The 23,001-nt window shown below is 54.7% G+C and overlaps 2 protein-coding genes across 3 annotated transcripts; one reads left to right on the top strand and one right to left on the bottom strand.

Moving 5' to 3' along the window:
* The first annotated feature begins 1,426 nt into the window (after positions 1–1,426).
* CNN1 (calponin 1) lies at positions 1,427–12,728 on the top strand. Its single transcript, XM_030820776.1, has 7 exons — positions 1,427–1,691; positions 3,766–3,887; positions 9,088–9,154; positions 9,245–9,382; positions 10,207–10,317; positions 11,726–11,872; positions 11,953–12,728. Exons 1-7 carry the CDS (start codon positions 1,629–1,631, stop codon positions 12,196–12,198), a joined length of 894 nt encoding a protein of 297 aa, XP_030676636.1. The 5' UTR covers positions 1,427–1,628; the 3' UTR covers positions 12,199–12,728.
* A 2,712-nt stretch (positions 12,729–15,440) lies between these two features.
* Positions 15,441–21,829, bottom strand: ELOF1 (elongation factor 1 homolog). 2 transcript variants are annotated; one of them, XM_030820775.1, is made up of 4 exons: positions 21,645–21,829; positions 16,623–16,756; positions 16,402–16,472; positions 15,441–16,201 (listed from the first exon to the last, which is right to left on the bottom strand). In XM_030820775.1, exons 2-4 carry the CDS (start codon positions 16,736–16,738, stop codon positions 16,137–16,139), a joined length of 252 nt encoding a protein of 83 aa, XP_030676635.1. In that variant the 5' UTR covers positions 16,739–16,756; positions 21,645–21,829; the 3' UTR covers positions 15,441–16,136. The 2 variants fall into 2 exon arrangements, with proteins under 2 accessions (XP_030676635.1, XP_004089364.1); XM_004089316.2 differs by lacking the exon at positions 21,645–21,829 and adding an exon at positions 16,980–17,081.
* Positions 21,830–23,001: the final 1,172 nt, after the last annotated feature.

The raw sequence follows: 23,001 nt of genomic DNA, 5'->3' as shown, positions 1-23,001 counted from the left end.
CTGAGGTCAGGAGTTCGAGACCAGCCTGGCTAACATGGCAAAACCCCGTCTCTACTAAAAATACAAAAAAATAGCCAGGCATGGTGGCAGACACCTGTCATCCCAGCTATTTGGGAGGCTGAGGCAGGAGAATCGCTTGAATCTAGGAGGTGGAGGTTGCAGTGAGCCGAGATAGAGTCACTGCACTCCAGCCTGGGGAATACAGTGAGACTCTGTCTCCAAATAATAATAATAATAATAACAGTGTCCATCTCTGAGGGTGTCATGAGAATTGAATGGATATATGTACAGAGTTGGAACATGGCCTGACATAAGGGCTGTAGTCATCTGACATATTGCAGCCATGCCATTAGCATGTGACTGATAAACTGCATATCCTTAACATATCATTAGTGTGTGGCAGGTTGCAGACATGTCATCCAAGTGTCACAAACATGGCCTTGCCATGTGGGGCATGATGTGGGCATAGCATCCACCCCTGTGGTCCAGGGGTGAGATCTGGCTGGGTGGGGCTCTTTGACAGGGACACAGTTCATGGCCTGGGACTTGCCAACAAAGTCACCCTGTGGTTCAGGTGACACGCAAGCGGATGGGGAGGGTGAGACCCAGGATCTCTGCTCCCCCAGGTCCTTATGAGGGGCTGGAGGAGACAGAACTGGGGTGCTGGACCCTCAGCATAAAGAATGCTATAGGCTGGGCATGGTGACTCATATCTGTAAATCCCAGCGTTTTGGGAGGCCAAAGCAGGCAGATTGCTTGAACCCAGAAATTTGAGACCAGCCTGGGCAACATAGCGAGACCCCATCTCTAAAAAAAATAAAATTAGCCAGGTTGGTGGCACAAGTCTGTAATTCTAACTACTTGGATGGGCTGAGATGGAAGGATCATTTGAGCCTGGGAGGTCAAGGCTGCAGTAAGCTGTGATTGTGCCACGCACTCCAGCCGAGGGGACAGAGTGAAACCTTGCCTTAAAAAAAAAAAGAATGCTATGGCCGAGTCCCTCTGCTGTGCCGGGCACTGTGCTGGGCATGTAACAGGCATATTCTTCTGATCTTTACAACTCTCCCATGAGGCAGGCACTATCATTAGCCCATTTTACAGATGTGGCCATAGAGGCCCAGAGAGGAGAAGGGGCTTACCTAAGGCTATAGACTGTTGGTATCTGGAGATAAACCCGGGATGGTGCTCACTAAACTACCATGGGTGTCAGTCCTGCCTCAAGACTCCAGAGAGATAAAGAGAGATGACCTCAGAGACAAAGAGACTCAGACCCAGCCAGAGGCCCAATGGACAGTGGGAGGGGTGGGTGGAAGAAGGCTGGTCTCTGTCTGACCAAGCCCCCCCAGAATAACGCAGGCTGCCCCCCTAGGTGGAAACAATGACACAATCAGCTCCCAATACCAAGGGCCTGACATCACAAGGGGGGGGAAGGCAGCCGAGGTTGGGGGGGGTGCCCCGCCCCTTGGCAGGCCCCTACAGCCAATGAAACGGCCCTGGAAGAGACCCGGGCCGCCTCCGGAGCTTCAAAAACATGTGAGGAGGGAAGAGGGTGCAGACGGAACTTCAGCTGCTGCCTTGGTTCTCAGCGTCAGTGCCGCCACTGCCCCCGCCAGAGCCCACCGGCCAGCATGTCCTCTGCTCACTTCAACCGAGGCCCTGCCTACGGGCTGTCAGCTGAGGTTAAGAACAAGGTAGGGCTGGAGGGCCTCCTTGGCCTGGCCCACACGTCCTGCCAGGCCAGAGCCCTGAGCTTGGGGTCCCTTGAACCCCATCCTGCCTATCCTATGTGACTTGGAAACTGAGAGGGGAAAAGGGAGTGATATGGGATAGGGGCTGCCTGTCTCCCCCTGAACATCCCAGAGCCCCCAGCTATGGTTGGGGGTGGAATGGGGGGGCACACAGCCACACATAAACAGAGGGGGTCAGTCCATTGCAAAGATACCTACCTGATCAGTCTTCTGTTAACCCTTCGTGTTCTTGGGGGGAACAACATAGGGGGAAGACTTGTTGATTTTTCCATATCCCCCAGCCTGACAAAGAAATTGGGGAGCGCTTGAGTGCTGGGGTTCCTGGGAAGTGACGCCGGGAAAGTGTGGGAGATCCTGAAGGCAGAGGGGGACGGTGGAGGGCAGGAAGCGGGCATCAGAAGTGCGGCAGGGGTCTCCTAACTGTGGAGCTAGGAAGATACCTGGACACCACCTTCATGCTATGGTTGGGTAAACTGAGGTTTGGAGAGGCAAGGCAAATAGCTGGGGTCCCAGGTAAAGCAGGTACAGCGCTCGGACCCTGGACTCACCCTCCATACACCACGATGGGCTCAGCTTATCCCAGCTGGAGGACTTGAAGTTTCCAGCCCACTGGAATCGCCCCAACAGTATTGCCGAGGGAGGAGTTCCTGCCCCATTTGACAGAGGGGAATACTGAGGCTTAGGGTGGCTTTTCCCAGGGTCCCACGGTGAGGAAGTGGGGGACTGGGTTGGAACCTGGGTCGAGGGATCCTCGGGGCTGGAGGAGGGGGCTGGTGGGGGGCGGGTCCTCGGGCGAGAGACAGATCCCAGCGCCGCCCTCCTCCCCCGAGCACCGGCCCCAGAGCCGCGCAGAGCCGCCGCGCCTTATAAGGCGGCCTCGGGGAGCCCAGGCCACGCTATATAAGGGCCGGTTTGCTCTATAAAGCCGGGCTGGTGGCGTGGGGGGCGGCAGGGCCGGGGCCAGGTGAGGGGGCCGCCCCTCCCACCTCCCCCCACTCACCCGGGAGAAGAAGAGGCAGCCCGGTCCCCTAGGGGCTGGGAGCCTGGCTGGGGTGGGGCGGAGGGTTCTGGAGAAATGGGAGTGGAGTGGGGGAGGGGGGGACAGTGGAGAGAGGGAAAAGCGCGGAGGTGGGGGGAGAGGCAGACAGAGATACTGGGAGCCTGAGACACCCTAGGGAACAGACGGGGAGGGCGAGCCAGGAGCGAGATAAGACCTAAACAAGGATGGAGGGGCAGAGAGGGGAGACAGAGCCCCCCCCCCCCCACCCCAGGCAGGAAACCTGGAGACAGAGAAAGACCTAGAGAGGCAGAGATGCAAGACCCAAGAGCCCTACCCCTGGCCAGACAGGGACTAGCCACCCTGAGAGATGGGGACCCAAGACTGGGCCAAGGAAAGACAGCGCTGGGGAAGAGAGAGACAGAGGAGTCGGGGGGATAAGAGGGAGAGAGACATACAGATGTGCAAGGGGTGGGGGCTAAGACAGAGACAAGCCCCCACCCCTAACCAGAGACAGAGCCCTGGAGCTGAAGACCTGGGGGACATGGAGAGACAGAGATGTATGACCAGCACTCTTCTGCAAGCCAGCACCCAGGGGCACCTCCTTAGACCTCCTTCTTCCCTTCCTGAGGTGCCCCCTCTTCCAACAGGGGGCGCAGAGGGGGCAGGGCTAGAGGAAGAGAAGCCCCAAGTTTGGCCTGGACGGAAAACCAGGGGGCCGGGCGCCACCCCTCTAGCTCAGAGGATCCAGCTCCCCACACCCCACCCCTCGTCTACATTCCCTGGTGCCAAACCTCAGAATGCCCGGAATGGCCCCCTGGGCAGGTGCCACCTCAGCCCTGGCTCTCAGCCCGCCCCAGCCCCCACCCCCCAACTATGGATCTGGGGCAAAATTGCCTTAGTTGGGAAGGACGAGGGAGATCAGGCTCTAGGAGGCTCGGACAGGACCCAGGGAGCCCAGGCTGCCCCCACTGCATCCTCACCCCTTTCTCTGTGCCCCCTGCCCTCCCCTCGCCCCAGCTGGCCCAGAAGTACGACCACCAGCGGGAGCAGGAGCTGAGAGAGTGGATCGAGGGGGTGACAGGCCGTCGCATCGGCAACAACTTCATGGACGGCCTCAAAGATGGCATCATTCTTTGCGAGTGAGTGAGGCTCTCGAAGCCCAGACCCTGCAACACCCCCCAACTCCATGCAGCCCCTCAACCCCCAAAACAACCATGATCCTGGAACTGAGTTGAACACTTTCTATCGGATACCTTTGGGGTGGCCAGTAATCATTGCACCCATTTAACAGGCACAGAAAACTGAGGCTCAGGTGAAATGCATTGCACCAAGTCCCACGCTGTTTCAAGGGAAATGACTCTGGAATCTTAACCACCATGCTATACAGGGTAGGCCCATCTATGGCCGCCAGAGTCCCCAGAAAGAGCAGTCACAGCTAAAACGCAGCAGCCAACAGCTGTTCATGGCTGGCTTGGTGATGTGAGGAGAGATGTGCAGCAATAATTAAAGGAGGCCCTGGTTTTCTTTCTGTTTTCTTTTTTTTTGTTTTTTGAGATACAGTCTGGTTCTGTTGCCCAGGCTGCGGTGCAGAGGCACAATCTCGGCTCACTGCAACCTCCACCTCCCGGGTTCAAGTGAATCTCCTGCCTCAGCCTCCCCAATAGCTGGGATTACAGGCACGCACCACCATGCCCGGCTAATTTTTGTATTTTTTTTAAGTAGAGATGGGGTTTCACCATGTTGGCCAGGATGGTTTCGAACTCCTGACCTCAATTGATCCACCTACCTCGGCCTCCCAAAGTGCTGGGATTACAGGCACACGCCACCACGCCCAGCTAATTTTTGTATTTTTTTTTTTTTTTTTTAGTAGAGATGGTGTTTCACCATGTTGACTAGGCTGGTCTCGAACTCCTGACCTCAAGTGATCCACCTGCCTCAGCCTCCCAAATTGCTGGGATTACAGGCATAAGCCACCTCACCCGACCTTCTTCTTCTTCTTCCTTTTTTTTTTTTTGAGATTGAGTCTTCCTCTGTAGCCCAGGCTGGAGTGCAGTGACATGATCTCAGCTCACTGCAACCTCTGATATCCAGGTTCAAGTGATTCTAGTGCCTCCGCCTCCTGAGCAGCTGGGATTATAGGCGCCCACCAGCTTGACCGGCTAACTTTTGTATTTTTAGTAGAGATGGGATTTTGCCATATTGGCCTGGCTGGTCTCGAACTCCTGACCTCAAGTGATCTGCCCGCCTTAGTCTCACAAAGTGCTGGGATTACAGGCATGAACCACTGCACCCTGCCGACCCTGGTTTTCTTCTCGCTTCCAAACCTCATCACTGAGGGAGGTGAAAACCCTAACAGCTCCCAAGCCCCAGTTACACTGCAATCTTTTTTTTTTTTTTTTTTTTGAGATGGAATCTTGCTCTGTTGCCCAGGCTGGAGTCCAGTGGCGCAATCTCGGCTCACTGCAAGCTCTGCCTCCCAGGTTCACGCCATTCTCCTGCCTCAGCCTCCTGAGTAGCTGGGACTACAGGCGCCTGCCACCACACCCGGCTAATTTTTTTGTATTTTTTAGTAGAGACGGGGTTTCACCTTGTTAACCAGGATGGTCTCGATCTCCTGACCTCGTGAGCCCCCTGCCTTGGCGTCCCAAAGTGCTGGGATTACAGGCGTGAGCCACCGCGCCTGGCCCCCTCCACTGCAATCTTTTTTTTTTTGAGACAGAGTCTTGCTCTGTCGCCCAGGCTGGAGTGCAGTGGCGTGATCTCGGCTCACTGCAAGCTCTGCCTCCCAGGTTCAAGCAATTCTCCTGCCTCAGCCTCCTGAGTAGCTGGGATTACAGGCGCTCGTCACCACGCCCAGCTAATTTTTGTATTTTTAGTAGAGACGGGGTTTCACCATGTTGGTCAGGCTGGTCTCGAACCCCTGACCTCGTGATCCACCCACCTCGGCCTTCCAAAGTGCTGGGATTATAGGTGTGAGGCACTGCGCCCCGCTCCACTGCAATCTTAATGCATAGCAGGGCCCTAAACCCAGCCTGGGCCTGATCTGCATTTGAGACTGACCCAGGGCAGAGTGACTGTGAGTGCCCTCAGGAAGACTTTGAAGGTGCAGCTCATCAAGTCCTAGATACTGAGAAGAAGGGGTGTGGGGGTGTTTACCTTGTTCCATTCCCATCCACCAGGAACAAGGAATTGGCGGGTGGGGAGGTAGGCATGCTGGTGTCCCAGCTCAGGCAGAGGACTGCTCAGACGTCAAATAGTGCAGTCCCAGCCTGGGCAACATAGTGAGATCCCATCTCTACAAAAAATTTTTGTTTTAATTAGCTGGGCATGGTGGCATGCGCCTGTGGTCCCAGCTACTCGGGAGGCTGAGGTGGGAGGATTGCTTGAGCCCTGGAGGTCAAGCCTGCAGTGAGCTATGATCACGCCACTGCACTCCAGCCTGGGCGACAGTGAAACCCTGTCTCAAAAACAAAACAAAACAAAAAAAAACTAATGTAAATGACAAGTTGATGGGTGCAGCAAACCAACATGGCACATGTATACCTATGTATCAAACCTGCACATTGTGCACATGTACCCTACAACTTAAAGTATAAAAAAAAAAGAGTGTAGTGCAGTCACCCATGCACTCGGTCATTCACTCATTCATTCACACAAGAAGCATTTATGAGTTCCTGCTGTGTGCCAGGCTCTGGCCTAGGCACTAGGAACAGTGAATAGAACAGACGCGACTCAGATTTCAAGGACTTTTAGTCCTAGTTGAGATCAGTCAGATAATTGACCAAATAATCACAGATTTGTTTGTGGTCGTAAGTGTCCTGGGGAAAACTTAAGCGGAAGGGAAGATGGGAGGGTCAGGAATATGTCTGCGCGTGGAGAGTCTGCAGTTTCTTAGAGAGTGGTCTGGGAGGCCTCTCTGAAGAGGTGACATTTGAACAGAACCTTAGATGAAGTGAGGGGAGGGCTCAGGGGACCTGAGAGAAGAGTGAGCAAAGCAGAGGGGGCCACCAGTGCAAAGGCCTGAGGTAGGATCGTGCTTGGCGTGTTCAAGAAACAAGAAGGAGGCTGGGGTGACGAGCACCAAATGATTGAGCAGAAGTGGAGATGAAGTCGCAGAGTGAAGTGGGAGTCAGATGGTGGAGGGCCTTTTATTTCATTTATTTATTTAGAGACAGTCTTGCTCTGGTGCCTGGGCTGGAGTACAGTGGTGCAATCATAGCTCACTACAGCCTCAACTTCCTAGGCTCAATTGATCCTCCTACCCCAGCCTCTTCAGCCCCAGCCTCCTCAGTAGCTGGAACTACAGGCACACATCACCACACCAGGTGAAGTTTTCGGGGTTTTTTTTTTTGTAGAGACATGGGTCTCACCATGTTGCCCAGGCTGATCTCAAACTCCTAGGCTCAAGCCATCCTCCTGTATCAGCCTCCCAAAGCACTGGGATTACAGGTGTGAGCCACTGTGCCCAGTTCTACAGAGGACATTTTCGTCGTGCAGAGGACTTAGGACTTCATTCTGAAGGCAATGGGAGGCTCCTGGAGGATTTGGAACTGGACGGTAACTTGAACTGTTTAAAAAAGGCCATTCTGGGCCAGGTGCAGTGGCTCACACCTGTAATCCCAGCACTTTGGGAGGCTGAGGTGGGCGTATCACTTTAGGTCAGGAGTTCGAAACCAACCTGACCAACATGGTGAAACCGGTCTCTACTGAAAATACAAAAAATTTAGCCGGGCGTGGTAGCAGGCACCTGTAATCCCAACTACTTGGGAGGCTGAGGCAGGAGAATTGCTTGAACCCAGGAGACAGAGGTTGCAGTGAGCCGAGATTGTGCCACTGCATTCCAGCCTGAGTGACAGAGCAAGACTCCATCTCGGAAAAAAGAAAAAAAAAATTCTGGCTGCTGGATGAAGACGGGTGGGTCTGTAGGGGATGAAGTGGAAGTTGGGAGCCCATTACAAGAGGCCAGGAAACAGACTGGTGGCTGAGACCCAGGTGGAGGTGGCGGGGAATAGTGGGTGGGCTTCTGGACTCATTAAAAGGCAGAGCCAAAGAACTCTGGAGGGACTGGATATGAGGCTGAGAGAAGGAGAAAGTGGGAGTTGGGGGCAAGTCCAAGGGCTCTGGCTGAGCACCTAGAAGCGGGCACTGCTAGGCAGGGAAGGTGGAGGGAGGGGGGAATCTGGAGGGGGAAGCTGCATGTCAGGAGTCTGGAGCAGGGTGAGTTTGATTTGAGACACCCAGACACCCATGGAGAGAGCTGGATGAGATGGTGAGAAACCCAGGCTGCAGGGAGATGAGGGAGTTGCTGGCATATGGAGGCACTTAAAGTCAAGAGACTGAATGAGGCCAGGTGCTGTCGCTCATGCCTGTAATCCCAGTACTTTGGGAGGCCGAGGCAGGAGGATCGCTTGTGCCCAGGAGTTCAAGACCAGCTTGGGGAATACAGTGAAACCCCATCTCTACAAAAAAAAAAAAAAAAAAAAAAGAAAAGATAGCCAGGCTTGGTGGTACGTGATCCCAGCTACTCAGAAGGCTGAGGTGGGAGGATCGCTGGAGCCTGGGAAGTTGAGGCTGCAGTGAGCTGTGATTGCACCACTGCACTCCAACCTGGGCGACAGAGCCAGACCCTACATTAAAAAAAAGAAGAAGAAGAAAAGAAAAAAAAGACGAGATTATTAAAGGAGTGAGTCAGAGAAGAGGCCCCTGTGGGCTTCCTGCTGTCTACAAGAGAAAAGGACGCTGAGACACGCCTGCCAGCGAGGCTTGGGAGATCCTGGAGACTTGGACGTAGCTTGGATAAGCAGGCTTTCTGACTGGGACCTGAGTCTAGCTCCTTGGCATCAGCGTCCCATTTGTGTGTGTGCTTGGGTGGTTTGGAGGGGCTGCAGCTGAGAGCTGACTGCAGGGAGAAGTGACGCTAGGGTATGGCATGGCCCCTTGTGGTCATCCTGTCACCCTCCTCCTGCTGGGCTGGGCTGGAGAGGGGGAGTGAGGGACACCTGTCTTTCTTTTTTTTTTTTTTTTGAGATGGAGTCTCGCTCTGTCCCCAGACTGGAATGCAGTGTTGCAATCTCAGCTCACTGCAACCTCTGCCTCCCGGGTTCAAGTGATTGCCTCAGCCTCCTAAGTAGCTGGGATTACAGGCATGCACCACCACGCCTGGCTAATTTTTGTATTTTTAGTAGAGATGGGGTTTCACCATGTTGGCCAGGATAGTCTCGCTCTCCTGACCTCGTGATCCACCCGCCTTGGCCTCCCAAAGTGCTGGGATTACAGGCGTGAGCCACTGCGCCGAACCCTGGGGGGACACCTTTCTTACCCCCTCCCCGCTCTTCTCAGATTCATCAATAAGCTGCAGCCAGGCTCCGTGAAGAAGATCAATGAGTCAACCCAAAATTGGCACCAGGTGAGCCCAGACCCAATCTTTTCCATCCTTGCCTGCAAGCCCCTCAGACCTCCACCCTCCCCCCAGTGACCACTGCCTGCCCCCCTCTAGCTGGAGAACATTGGCAACTTCATCAAGGCCATCACCAAGTATGGGGTGAAGCCCCATGACATCTTTGAGGCCAACGACCTGTTTGAGAATACCAACCATACACAGGTGCAATCCACCCTCCTGGCTTTGGCCAGCATGGTGAGTGTGGTTGCGGGCTGGGCAGGGGGCGGTGGGCAGCCTGGGCTGGGATGCAGGTGTGGCCGCTTATGCCCCTGAGCCCAGTGAAGGTGGCTGGGGTGGGCAGGGATGGGGGAGCAGGTGCTGTCAACAGCCTCCAAGGGGGCCGGGCGCGGTCGCTCACACCTGTAATCCCAGCACTTCGGGAGGCCGAGGTGAGCGGATTGCTTCAGGCCAGGAGTTTGAGACCAGCCTGGCCAACATGGTGAAATCCCATCTCTACTAAAAATACAAAAATTAGCTGGGCGTGGTGGCGCATGCCTGTAATCCCGGTTACTTAGGAGGCTGAAGCAGGAGAATCGCTTGAACCCAGGAGGCGGAGTCTGCAGTGAGCCGAGATCGCGCCACTGCCCAGCCTGGGTGACAGAGCAAGACTCCATCTCAAAACAAACAAACAAACAAACAAACAGTGTCGGCCGGGCACGGTGGCTCACGCCTGTAATCCCAGTACTTTGGGAGGCCGAGGCGGGCGGATCACGAGGTCAGGAGACCGAGACCGTCCTGGCTAACATGATGAAACCCTGTCTCTATTAAAAATACAAAACAAAATTAGCCGGGCATGGTGGCAGGCACTTGTAGTCCCAGCTACTAGGGAGACTGAGGCAGGAGAATGGCATGAAGCTGGGAGGCGGAGCTTGCAGTGAGCTGAGATCGTGCCACTGCACTCCAGCCTGGGCAACAGAGCAAGACTCCGTCTCAACAACAACAACAACAAAACAGTGTCCAAGGGGACTGTGCAGCCTGGAGGCCCCCTCATCAGTCCCTGCTTTCCCTGCCCCACCTAGGCGAAGACGAAAGGAAACAAGGTGAACGTGGGAGTGAAGTATGCAGAGAAGCAGGAGCGGAAATTCGAGCCGGGGAAGCTAAGAGAAGGGCGGAACATCATTGGGCTGCAGGTACCGCCCTGTCCTCACCGTGCAGAGGTCATAGAGGCCAGGAGGGCACCCTGGTGTCTGAAGGCTTTTGGGGACAGGATATTTGGCATTAACTATACTATAGGCCGGGTACTGTGCTTATCCACATCTTCCATTCACAAACTCACTCACTCTGCCAACACCCCTAGCAGAGAGGTGCTTGTTATCACCATACCCTTTCCACAGATGAGAAAACTGAGGCCTGGAGAAGCTGGCTCGCTTTTGCACAGATCTTCCAGCTGATGCATGGCAGACTGGGACTTGAATGCTAGAAGTCAGTCATGTGATAGGCCCACTCTGGGCCTCAGTTTCCAGTCTCGAAATGGTGCCTCAGGCAGGGTACAGTGGCTCACACCTGTAATTCCAGCACTTCGGGGGGCTGAGGCAGGAGGATTGCTTGAGGTCAGGTGTTTCAGACCAGCCTGGGCAAAATAGAACCCCCCTCCACCGCCATCTCTACAACAAATTTAAGAGTTTAGCCAAATGCAGTGGTGTCTGCCTGTGGTCCCAGCTACTTGGGAGGCTGAAGTGGGAGAATCACTTGAGCCCAGGAGTTCAAGGTTACAATGATTGCATCATTGGACTCCAGCCTGGGCGACAGAGTGAGACCCTGTCTCAAAAAAATGAAAATGGACTGGGTGTGGTGGCTCATGCCTGTGTAATCCTAGCACTTTGGGAGGCCGAGGTGGGTGGATCACTTGAAGTCAAGAGTTCAAGGCCAGCCTGGCCAACGTGGTGAAACCCTATCACTACGAAGAATACAAAAACTAGCCGGTGTGGTGGGGCACGCCTGTAGTCCCAGCTACTCAGGAGGCTGAGGCAGGAGAATTGCTTGAACTCAGGAGGCGGAGGTTGCAGTGGGCCGAGATTGTGCCACTGCACTCCAACCTGGGTGACAGAGTGAGATGCTGTCTCAAATAAAATAAAATAAAACAAAAAAATAGAATAGAACAAAATAAAATATAAAAATAAAATAAAAAATGGGCCAGGCACAGTGGCTCACCCCTGTAATCCCAGCACTTTGGGAGGGTGAGATGGGTGGATCACCTGAGGTCAGGAGTTTGAGACCAGCGTGGCCAACATGGTGAAACCCCATTTCTACTAAAAATACAAAAACTTATCCAGGCGTGGTGATGCCCACCTGTGATCCCAGCTACTCCGGAGGCTGAGGCAGGAGAATTGCTTGAACGTGCGAGGTGCAGATTTCAGTGAGCTGAGATTGTGCCACTGCACTCCAGCCTGGGCAACAGAGCAAGACTCCATCTCAAAAAAAAAATAAATAAATAAAAATAAATGATAAAGCGGTGCCTTATCTTCTCCCATCAGCTATGCCTCATGGCCCATGATGAGGTCTGTAATTATTGGTGTGATTCTCCTTCTGGCTTCCTAGATGGGCACCAACAAGTTTGCCAGCCAGCAGGGCATGACGGCCTACGGCACCAGGCGCCACCTCTACGACCCCAAGCTGGGCACAGACCAGCCTCTGGACCAGGCGACCATCAGCCTGCAGATGGGCACCAACAAAGGAGCCAGCCAGGTGAGTGGGAGCCCCCGGGACACGCCGTCAAGGCCCGGGACCCTGGCCACCCCACGGCCTGACCACAGCACCCTTCGCAGGCTGGCATGACTGCGCCAGGGACCAAGCGGCAGATCTTCGAGCCAGGACTGGGCATGGAGCACTGCGACACGCTCAATGTCAGCCTGCAGATGGGCAGCAACAAGGGTGCCTCGCAGCGGGGCATGACGGTGTATGGGCTGCCACGCCAGGTCTACGACCCCAAGTACTGTCTGACTCCCGAGTACCCAGAGCTGGGCGAGCCCGCCCACAACCACCACACACACAACTACTACAATTCCGCCTAGGGCCACAAGGCCTTCCATGTTTTCCCCCCAAGGGAGGCTGCTGCTGCTCTTGGCTAGACCCAGCCAGGCCCAGCCGACCCCCTCTCCCCTGCATGGCATCCTCCAGCCCCTGTAGAACTCAACCTCTACAGGGTTAGAGTTTGGAGAGAGCAGACTGGGGGGGGGGCCCATTGGGGGGAAGGGGACCCTCCGCTCTGTAGTGCTACAGGGTCCAACATAGAGCCGGGTGTCCCCAACAGCGCCCAAAGGACGCACTGAGCAAAGCTATTCCAGCTGTCCCCCCACTCCCTCACAAGTGGGTAACCCCAGGACCAGAAGCTCCCCCAGCAAAGCCCCCAGAGCCCAGGCTCGGCCTGCCCCCACCCCATTCCCGCAGTGGGAGCAAACTGCATGCCCAGAGACCCAGCGGACACACGCGGTTTGGTTTGCAGCGACTGGCGTACTATGTGGATGTGACAGCGGCGTTTGTAACGCGAGCACTTTCTTTTTTTTCTATTTCACTGGAGCACAATAAATGGCTGTAAAATCTCCTGAGGCCTCAGAGCTGCTCTGTTTTGGATATGCTCCATATCCCGCACACACATCTGCACGGACACACATGCCCACATGCACCCTAAGATGCACATACACACATGCACCCTAAGACACACACCTCACTGTAGCCACTCAGCTAGACAGGACAGGCACCCCATCACACTCACATGCAAAGTCCACACACACACACTCCTCCCTTTCACGCACAGATACGTACACACATGCAGTACACACTCCCTACGACATGTAAAAAAGGCATAGCCAGCCAGGCACAGTGGCTCACGCCAGTAATCCCAGCACTTTGGGAGGCTGAGGTGGGAGGATCACTTGAGGTCAAGAGTTCAAGACCAGACTGGCCAACATGGTAACACCTTGTTTCTACTAAAAATACAAAAATTAGCAGGGTGTGGTGGCGCATGCCTGTAGTCCTGGCTACTTCGGAGGCTGAGGTAGGAGAATCACTTGAGCCCTGGAGGTCTAGGCTGCAGTGAGCCGAGATGGCACCACTGCACTCCAGCCCGGGCAACAGAGCAAGACTCCATCTCCAAAAAAAAAAAAAAAAGAAAGAAAAAAAAAAGGCACAGCCAGAGAGCCAATGCGCGTGCGCGCGCGCACACACACACACACACACACACACACACACACACACACAATGCTCTCCCAGAGGCTTATGGATGGTGGTGACAAAAAGCCTGAGTACTGGGACAAGCTAGATGGCATGTGAATCACAGAGCAGCTGCCTGGGTGACCTCGGGCAATCACTTCCCCTCCCTAGACCTGTTTTCCCATCAAAATAATGGGGACAGTAAGCCTCATGTGGTCATGAAATGCTACCCCCAGATGGGGTGATATTCTACATGTTTAATCACTGGTAAAGACCAGGCATCAATAGAGAAAGGATGACAGGTAGGGGTCCTGGTGGGCCCTGTGGGCAGGGTGAACCCTTTAGCCCCAGACTGGGGAGGGGAAAGGGGACAGGGAGAGGGGCACTTCTGAGCCAGGGCAATGGCCCTGTACTGACTGGCACAAGGCACCATAGGGCACGGTTAATTCTGTGCGCCCCGCCCGCTCTCAGCCCTCTTAAGGCTGAGCCTGCCAACCCGGGACCCTAAAAGGCTGTGTCCAGGGCCTCAACCTCCTCACGTTTCAGAGGGGACCGTTATCCCCGGGAGGAGGGAGAGGTCCCCAACTATCAGGATTCCGAGGAGGAGAGGAGGCAGAGAAGCAAGGAGCGGGGCACAGAGCTGTCTTCTCCCCAGGGAGGGCAGGGGTTGAGGCTGGAACGTGGAGACCTGCGGAGGCAGACACCAGAAGACCCGCGCACAGACGCACGCAGCCCCTGGGGCCTCATAAACCGGATTCCAGGCGCTCTTGGCCTGGCTACCGCAAGTCCTGCTCCCCCAGGGCCGGCGCGGGGAAGCTATGCTGAGGAGGATCCGGGCCTGGCCCAGGGCCCTGCCTCCTCGGGAAAACAGCACCATATTAGCACTTAGCCTGTGAGGCTGGGGTGGGCGGGCGGCAGGAAGGGCCTCGGGTGCCAGAGGAACGAGCCCCCTTTCTGCTGGATCCCAGAGGGCCACCACCCTAAACCTAGGTTCCTGTCCACCACTCTGCCCATGTCTGCTGGCTCCTGCCAGGGCTAGCAGACCTTATCTGGGATCTTGGAGGTGGCGGGATCACCAGGGAAGACATGTCATGGCAGAGTGGGCCTGGCGGTGTGCACAGGCCAGACCCAGCAGCCCAGTCTGGCAACCAGGGCTTCCGGGCCAGCTCAATGTCTCCCCCCGCTGTTCACATTCGTCAGTGCCCTGGGTGGGCCCCAGAGCTGCTCAAACCACGTCTGGCACTTCCATCCTCAGCATGGCTCCAGGAAGAAGGTGCTCTCATCCCCTGCACTGTAGCCACGAGGACTCTGAAGCACAGGTCACCTGCCACCCGGGCTCATGAGGCCAGGTGGAGGGTCTGGCACTGCCCCAGGTTGCTGGGTGTTGTGGTCCTTGTCACCCGTGTGACCAGCTGAGGGGACATCAGCCCTCAGGTGCTCCCCATCGGCCACACACATCCCGCCCCCACACCAGCCTTCTAAGAGTCCTCACCACCCTTGAATAAAGGTCCCTTTCATATTTCCCTCCCCAGTGTCCCTCTTCCACTCACTACCTCCAGGACGGCCTACAAGCTGTTCCCTCAGCCTGGACTCTGGGCTCACAGGAAGTCAGACTGTAAGCTGTGGAGCCTGGTTTCCTGGGTTGAAATCCCCCTTGTGCCACTTTCTGGCTGTAGGGTCTTGGGCCAGTGACCTCCTTCACCTCTAGCCTCAGTTTCCTCATCTTTGAACTTGGGGTTAGCTTGGTACCTGCCCCACAGAGTGGCTGTCAGGACACTGGGGTGACGCAGGCAAGGCCAGAGGTCATCTGGCTAGAGGTGGCCCTACGGTGTCACTGCCTCAGCCTGCCCCTCCCAGAAGCCTCCTCTGACCACCTGTTCTGTCTCACCTCCCCCATTTCCTATTGTGACTGCTGTAAACACCTGGCCAGATGTCTGCCCGCTCCACCACCCTGAATGCTTACTGACTGAATAAAACACTGGGTGGTTTGAAGGGCTGGTCACATGGGCCACCAGGCCATCTCCCGAATGCTGGAGCCTCAGGTCCCCTCTCCTTCTTCCGGTGACCAGGCAGACGCAGACCCCAAGACATCACAGACAGCAAGGGATGTGCACTGGCTGCTTTATTTAAGGGCTTGTGATTGACAGCTCTCCCCACCCCAGCCCTTGCTTCCTCTACAAAAACAACTGAACATGAAACCGGGCTTCCTGGTTACCATGGGGAGGGGGGCGGCTCCCAGTCAGGGCCCAGCCCAGGGACCTGGGGAACGGTGGCTTTGAATCCCAGGCCACGGGCACTAGAAGGTGGAGAAGGAGGGCGGGAAGTCCAGTTGAGATGGGCACGGTGCTGGTGAGGAGGCTGGACAGGTCCTGTTTCAGCCTCTATCGGGCTTCCCTTGTCCAGGTTATCAGGAAACAGTCCCCCAATTCCGCCGGGGGGAGCCAGAGCCCCAAAGCTGGGGGGCCAGGGGCTGAAGAAAGGAACACAGCAAAGGCTTTCGGAGCCAAGTGAGGTCAGTTCAGGCCCCTCAGGCCCAGGAACCCGACACCACTGCGTACCTGTGAGCACACACGGCCACCCCAGTGACATGTGCAGCCACACACACCCACACCCACTCCACACCTGCACACACACCCACTCACACCCACACCCACTACACCCACACACACCCCCACACACACACAAAGGGCTGTGACAGCCCAGGACCCACACCCTGCACCCCTGGAATGTCTCTGGACCAGAACCGAACAGCTGGGTCCACAGTAGGCGGGGCTGCTCAGGGGGCGGGTCCTCTGTGTCGCTACTGATTGGCCGCCTCGCAGGCGTCTATCCAATCACTGTACACATCCACGGGTTCTGACAGATCTGAGCCACTTAGGTCAAGGGCGATCGTTGGCATTGGAACCCTGCCCTGCATCTTCTCACCCCACAGAAATCACTAGTTGGCACCCGTTCCTCTGGACGGCCTTGGCCCTGCACCAGGGCACACAGTGGGCCAGAGGAGCAGGGTCCGGACTCCAGCCCCCTCCCCACCCTCTGGAAAAAGCCCATGTTTCCAAGGATACACGTTATGGGCGTCTGGAATTCCTCTAGGCACACGGTACAAGAGATGACTCCGGTGTTGCGGGCACGGTCCCTGAAACAGACCAAGAGAAGGGACTGGTGAGCAACGCGTCCTGGGCCTGTGGGTGATGACGCCTTCACCAAAGGAGGCAAGGGGCAGGATGGAGAACAGCGGGGAGGAGGCAGTGGGGAGGCTGGATCCCTTGCCCTGTTCCCCACTCACATTTTCACATCACAAGATTTCTCGTGGTTGCAGAAGGGGCAGGTGAACTGGGTCTCAAGGGTGCCTGTCATCTTCTTCTTGGGAGGCGGCTTTCGTTTTGACTTTCTGCGCCCCATGTCTGCAGGTGGATGAGCCTGTGGGGAGTGGCAGATGTCAGTGGTTTGAGGAAACCACGCAGCGCCCCAGCTCAATGCTCTAGAAAGCAGGCCAGAAAGAGGGTCTGGGACTTGCACCATGGTCCCGGGGCCTCTGCCCTTGAGGGACAAGGCCCTCAGTCCTGATACAGGAGGACAATCCCCTGTCCCACTCTGGATGGAAGGGGTGAGAGGAGGCTCTAACCCTGTCTCTCTCACTTACCGCGTGACCTCGGCAGGTTATTTAAGCTCTCTGTGCCAGTTTCCTCATTTACAAAATAGAGACAAGGCCAGGCATGGTGGCTCACACTTGTAATCCCAGCTTGGGAAGCTAAGGTGAGAGATCACTTGATGCCAGGAGCTGGATATCAGCCTGGGCAACACAGTGAGGCCTCATCTCTAAAAAAACATTAAAAATTAGCCAGGCGTGGTGGTGCAGGCCTGCAGTCCCAGCTACTTGGGAGGCTGAGATGGGAGGATCGCTTGAGCCCAGGAGTTTCAGGTTTCAGTGAGTTGTGATCCAGGCACTGTACTCCAGCCTAGGCAACAGGATGAAACCCTGCATCAAAAAAAAAAAAAAAAAAAAGAAAAGAAAAGAAAAAAAAAAGGCTGGGCACGGTGGCTCACGCTTGTAATCCCAGCACTTTGGGAGGTTGAGGCGGGTGGATCACGAGGTCAGGAGTTCGAGACCAGCCTGACCAACATGGTGAAACCTCGTCTCTACTAAAAATACAAAAATTAGCTGGCCGTAGTGGCAGGCACCTGTAACCCCAGCTACTCAGGAGGCTGAGGCAGGAGAATCACTTGAACCTGAGAGGCGGAGACTGCAGTGAGCCGAGATCGCACCATTGCACTCCAGCCTGGGCGACAGAGCGAGACTCTGTCTCAAAAAAAAAAAATCGAAATAAGGTTGCTATCTCAGAGGAGACTTGTGGGGCTGACACCAGGAATGGTAAGTTAAGTACTTAGCACAGAGCTGGCCCATCATCACTGGCGCCAATACAAGGAAGCCACTGTTCCTGGGGAGGGTGGCACAAAAGACTCCAAGACAAGCCAGCTGTTCAGGGCTGGGCGGAGCCTATGAGCCTAGGAACTGGTGATTTTATTCTGGCTGCTCCTCTTGGCAAGGGACATGTAAGTACCATTCAGGAGGAGTGACACTAAGGGCATCTGATGGCCTCGATCCAGATGACAGACTGCAGGGCAGAGAAGTGGGGACAGGCACTTCTGAGTAGAGGAATACTGTGTGAAGGCTCGGGGCAGCTGTCTGTCCCCTGGCAGGTGGGGGAGAGAGGAGGGACAGGTGGGAGGGTTCTGGGTGTTTGAATGGATCCTGGGAGCTACAAGGAGTGAAAGGACAAAGTCACCCTGTGCTTTTGAGGGACTGTGATATGAGTCACAATCTGGATGAAGACAAAGGCACAGCCAGGACAGGGCTGTTGGGGTAGAGATGGCAGAGGGTGAGAGAGACAGAGGAGATATGGCGGTGGAGCAAGCGAGTGTGATGAGAGAAGGAAAGTCCAGGATGACTCCCAAGGTTGTGGCGGGGACACAGCGGCTAGGGGGACAAGGTGGCATAATTCTCTGATGTCTAACACATAGGAAGGACAGGGTTTTGGAGAAAATTATGGGGTTGGGTGGCAGAGGGATATCTAGGAAGAGATGTCCAGGAGGCAGGTGGGTGGGGAAACAGCAGCAGTTACCACTGAGCCCAACTGCCCTGCGAGGCACGGTGCTCAGGGCACTGCGTTTGCCATCCCTGAGCCTCCTATGGTGCCTCCTCCAACACACACACACACACACACACACACACACACACACACACACACACACACACAGACTGCTGGTTCTAGCATCGTTCCACTGTGACAGGTGAGGTCAGCAGACTGCCAGGGTCTTCCAGAATAAACAGTGGAATTTCATTCATTATCTGCTGATCACTTCCTATGTAACACCCCCAGCTCTTTTTTTTTTTTTTTTTTTTTTTTTGAGATGGAGTCTTGCTCTGCTGCCTAGGCTGGAGTGCAGTGGCGTGATCTCGACTCACTGCAACCTCCGCCTCCCGGCTTCAAACGATTCTCCTGCCTCAGCCTCCCTAGTAGCTGGGACTACACGCATGCACTACCATGCATGGCTAATTTTTTGTATTTTTAGTAGAGATGGGGTTTCACCGTGTTAGCCAGGATGGTCTCGATCTCCTGACCTCGTGATCCGCCTGTCTCGGCCTCCCAAAGTGCTGGGATTACAGGTGTCAGCCACCGCGCCCGGCCAACACCCCCAACTCTTAACTGTGATGCTTCCGGTTCACTGAGTAAATAGAAGCAATCCAAAGACAGCTCCTAGGACCAACTCATTCAGCCATTCACCCACCCTCTTTATTTATTTAAGAGATGAGGTCTCGCTGTCTTGCCCAGGCTGGAGTGCAGTGGCATGATCACAGCTTGCTGAAGCCTCAATCCTCTGGCTTCAGCCTGCCCAGTAGCTGGGACAACAGGCGTGCGCCACCACGCCCAGCTTCGGCATGCCTCCTTTACTATGGAAGTAAGTTACTGCAAAAACAATTTGTTCATTCTGCCCTGGCTCCCATCCCCTTTTCTTTGAGCAACATCAAATTTTCCAGCTCCACTGGATCACTCTCACACACTTTTTGTTACCTCTCTCCTCATTTAAAAAGGGGAAAAAAAATCTCTTCATCCTCTTCCAGCTATGATCCATTTCTCTGCAGGCTGTTTTAGTGTACAGCCATCTGCATTCCCACCCATCTCTCTACACCCCTTGCCTCCAAACTTAGGTCACTGGTGGCTCCATACTGCAAATGCCAATGGCAGTTCTCCCATTCCAGAGGTCCTTCCTCCCCTGAGAGCACATGTGGCTCTCAGGACCCCATGTGCTCCCTGTCCTCTGCCTCACTGGTGGCTCCTGCTAGTCTCCTATGCTCCTGCCTCTCTGCCAACTTGCTCCAATGAAGGAGCACATGAGTTTGGGCCAGGCGCGGTGGCTCATGTCTGTAATCCCAGCACTTTGGGAGGGCGAGGTGGGCAGATCACTTGAGGTTAGGAGTTGGAGACCAGCCTGGCCAACACAGTGAAACCCCATTTCTACTAAAAATACAAAAAGTAGCTGGGTGTGGTGGCACATGCCTGTAATCCCAGCTACTAGAGAGGCTGAGGCAGGAGAATCGCTTGAATCTGGGAGGCGGAGGTTTCAGTGAGCTGAGATCGTGCCACTGCACTCCAGCCTAGGCAACAGGGCAAGACTCCATTTAAAAAAAAAAAAAAAAAAAAAAAAAAAAAAGGCTGGGTGCAGTGGCTCACACCTGTAATCCCAGCACTTTGGGAGGCCAAGGTGGGCAGATCACGAGGTCAGGAGTTCGAGACCAACCTGACCAACATGGTGAAACCCCATCTCTACTAAAAATACAAAAATTAGCCAGGCGTGGTGGTGCGCGCCTGTAATCCCCGCTACTTGGAAGGCTGAGGCAGGAGAATCACTTGAACCTGGGAGGCGGAGGTTGCAGTGAGCCAAGGCACTCCAGCCTGGGCAATAGAGCAAAGAGCCCATAAGTTTAATTGCTGGGTCCTCTCCTTTCTGGCTATACTCACCTACATGAAGATTTCACCCAGTCTTAGGGCTTCATGCCTACTCTACACTGAGGACACCTGCTTCTCTAGCCTTAAGTCTGAATTGCAGACTCTGATCTATCTGCCTCAGCCACACCTCCACCTGATGTCTAACTTCCACCTAAGATTAAACATAGCATGTCTAAAACCAAGCCCCTGACATCGCAACCTGCTCTTCCACAGTCTTCCTCATCTCAGCTAACAGCAATTCCATCTTTCCAGATAATCAAACCAAAAACCTTGGATTCATCCTCAATGTCTTTTTCCCTCACACATCCCTTATGCGATCCTCCCCCTGCCCCTCTACCTCTGAAATATAAATTAGCCGCGGCACCACGCCCAGCTAATTTTTGTATTTTTTTTGTAGAGACGGGGACCCACCACGTTGCCCACGCTGGACTGGAACTCCTGGGCTCAAGCGATACTTCCGCCTCGGCCTCCCAAAGTGCTGGCATTACAAGCATGAGCCACCGTGCCCAGCAATAACCATTATTGAATCAATCAATCAATCAATCAATCAGTTTGCTTGTAACTCTATCACTTTGGGAGGTCACGCCTGTAATCTCATCACTTTGGGAGGCACTGGTGGGAAGATCGCTTGAAGCCAGGAGTTCCAGACCAGCCTGGGCAACAGAGTGAGACCCCTCATCTCTACAAAATTACAAAAGTTAGCCGCGAGTCTGTAGTTCCAGTTACTCGGGAAGCTGAAGTGGGAAGCTTGCGCTCAGGAGGTCGAGGCTGCAATGAGCTATGATCGCGCCACTGCACTCCAGCCTCGGCAACACACAAGACTCAGTCTCAAAAAAAAAAAAAAAAAAAAGTCCAAACAAAATCTACGGATGAGCCCCAGAAGCTCATTTTGCCCAGGGACTGCAGTCCCCCCATCCCATGAATGGGGTCTGGCTTGCACAAGGAATGCAGAGGCCTCAGCCTGTCCTGTGACAACGTTAAGTCCAAGCGCGCCAAAAGGGGATGGCAGAGGAGTCATCCCCCGAATCTGCTGGGACCCAAGAGGTGGGGGGTTGGCTGTTCCTCCAGACTCACTAAAGCTTCGGCATCGCCTCCCGACAGCCGCCGGGAGGAGCCAGGCGTCCCGGTAGTCGCGCTTGGAAGGATGGGGTCGGGGGGAGTCAGTCTCCCCGACCTGCTTCCCCCCAAGCTCGAGGTCCCAGGAGCCTCCTCCAGGACCCCGTAAACGCACAGAGTAGAGGAACTTCCAGTCCTGCCCGGCCCCAACGCCCACTCGCACGAGCCGCACCAGCACTCACCTTCACTAGCTGCGAAAGCTCTGTTCACCCAGGAGACAGTGACTTCCGACTCCTGCCGGAAGCGGAAACCCCTCTCCTCCTTTCAGGTCCCGGCCACTCCCAGCCCGGACAGCCCAGCAAATAGGCCCTGCCTCCTTCGCCGCTGCTCTGAGCTCACGCGTACTCAAACAGGAGCGCTCCGACGGGTGCACAGTGCGCCTGCGCAAGAGCCGGGGCGTATTTACCTGTAGCTGCGCGCAATGCCAGTACTTCTGGTCAGTTCCCAGGAGCGGCAAGTGAGGAATATGAAATACCCTTATGGCTGAATCAGGGTGAAGGGGAAGCTTGTAAGCATGGAAGACGCTCTACTCAAACTAAAAAGTTCAGGTTCTGATCCAGCAGATGAAGAGGCAGGCCTGAGAGGCTGTTCTAACTCGCTCCCAGGTGACTTCCATGCTGCTGATCCGCAGACTACATTTTGAGTGCCCAGATTGTAATAGATGAGGTTGAGTGGACAGGCTGGGGCCAGATTCCATGCAGCCTCGTGGGCCGTGTTAAGGATTTTCATTTTTTATTTTTTATTTTTATTTTATTTTATTTTATTTTTTTGAGACGGAGTCTCACTTTGTCGCCCAGGCTGGAGTGCAGTGGCTCGATTTCGGCTCACTGCAACCTCCGCCTCCCAGGTTCAAGTGATTCTCCTACCTCAGCCTCCCGAGTAGCTGGGATTACAGGCGCCCGTCACCGCACCCGGCTAATTTTTGTAGTCTTTTTTTTTTTTTTTTTTTTTTTTTTTTTTTTTTTTTTTAGGAGAGATGGGGTCCCACCATGTTGGCCAGGCTGGTCTTGAACTCTTGACCTCGTGATCCACCCGCCTGGGCCTCCCAAAGTGCTGGGATTACAGGCGTGAGCCACCGCGCCCGGCCAAGGACTTTTATTGGTTTTTATTTTTGGTTTTGGTTTTTTCTGAGACAGGGTCTCGCTTTGTCGCCCAGGCTGGAGTGCAGTGACGCGATATAGGCTCACTGCAACCTTGGCCTCCCGGGTTCAAGCGATCCTCCTGCCTCAACCTCTTAAGTAGCTGTGATTACAGGTGCGCACCACCATGCCTGGCTAATTTTTATATTTTTAGTAGAAATGGGGTTTCACCATGTTGGTCAGGCTGGTCTCGAACTCCTGACCTCAAGTGATCCATCCGCCTCGGGCTCTCAAATTGTTGGGATTACAGGCGTGAGCCACCACGCCCGGCCTGAAAAAGATCTTTCAAGATGGAGAGAGAGAGGGGTTAGCTGTGTCACGCGTCCCTGAGTTGAAGAAGATGAGGAAAGAGAATTGACAGTTGAGTTTGGCAAGGATCTGGTTCCTGGGGACCTTGATA

Source organism: Nomascus leucogenys, chromosome 10 (genome assembly GCF_006542625.1).
Source record: "Nomascus leucogenys isolate Asia chromosome 10, Asia_NLE_v1, whole genome shotgun sequence".
NCBI classification, from domain to species: domain Eukaryota; kingdom Metazoa; phylum Chordata; class Mammalia; order Primates; family Hylobatidae; genus Nomascus; species Nomascus leucogenys.
This window is presented reverse-complemented; position numbering and strand designations above follow the sequence as displayed.

What these genes read in the sequence shown, in the direction of transcription:
- CNN1 (XM_030820776.1), top strand. Translation starts at nt 1,629, where the DNA reads ATGTCCTCTGCTCACTTCAACCGAGGCCCTGCCTACGGGCTGTCAGCT. An exon ending in GATGGCATCATTCTTTGCGA is followed by an intron (nt 3,888 to 9,087) that starts GTGAGTGAGGCT and finishes CGCTCTTCTCAG; the next exon opens with ATTCATCAATAAGCTGCAGC. An exon ending in GGAACATCATTGGGCTGCAG is followed by an intron (nt 10,318 to 11,725) that starts GTACCGCCCTGT and finishes CTGGCTTCCTAG; the next exon opens with ATGGGCACCAACAAGTTTGC.
- ELOF1 (XM_030820775.1), bottom strand. Translation starts at nt 16,738, where the DNA reads ATGGGGCGCAGAAAGTCAAAACGAAAGCCGCCTCCCAAGAAGAAGATG. An exon ending in AAATCTTGTGATGTGAAAAT is followed by an intron (nt 16,473 to 16,622) that starts GTGAGTGGGGAA and finishes GGTCTGTTTCAG; the next exon opens with GGACCGTGCCCGCAACACCG. An exon ending in ATTCCAGACGCCCATAACGT is followed by an intron (nt 16,202 to 16,401) that starts GTATCCTTGGAA and finishes TAAGTGGCTCAG; the next exon opens with ATCTGTCAGAACCCGTGGAT.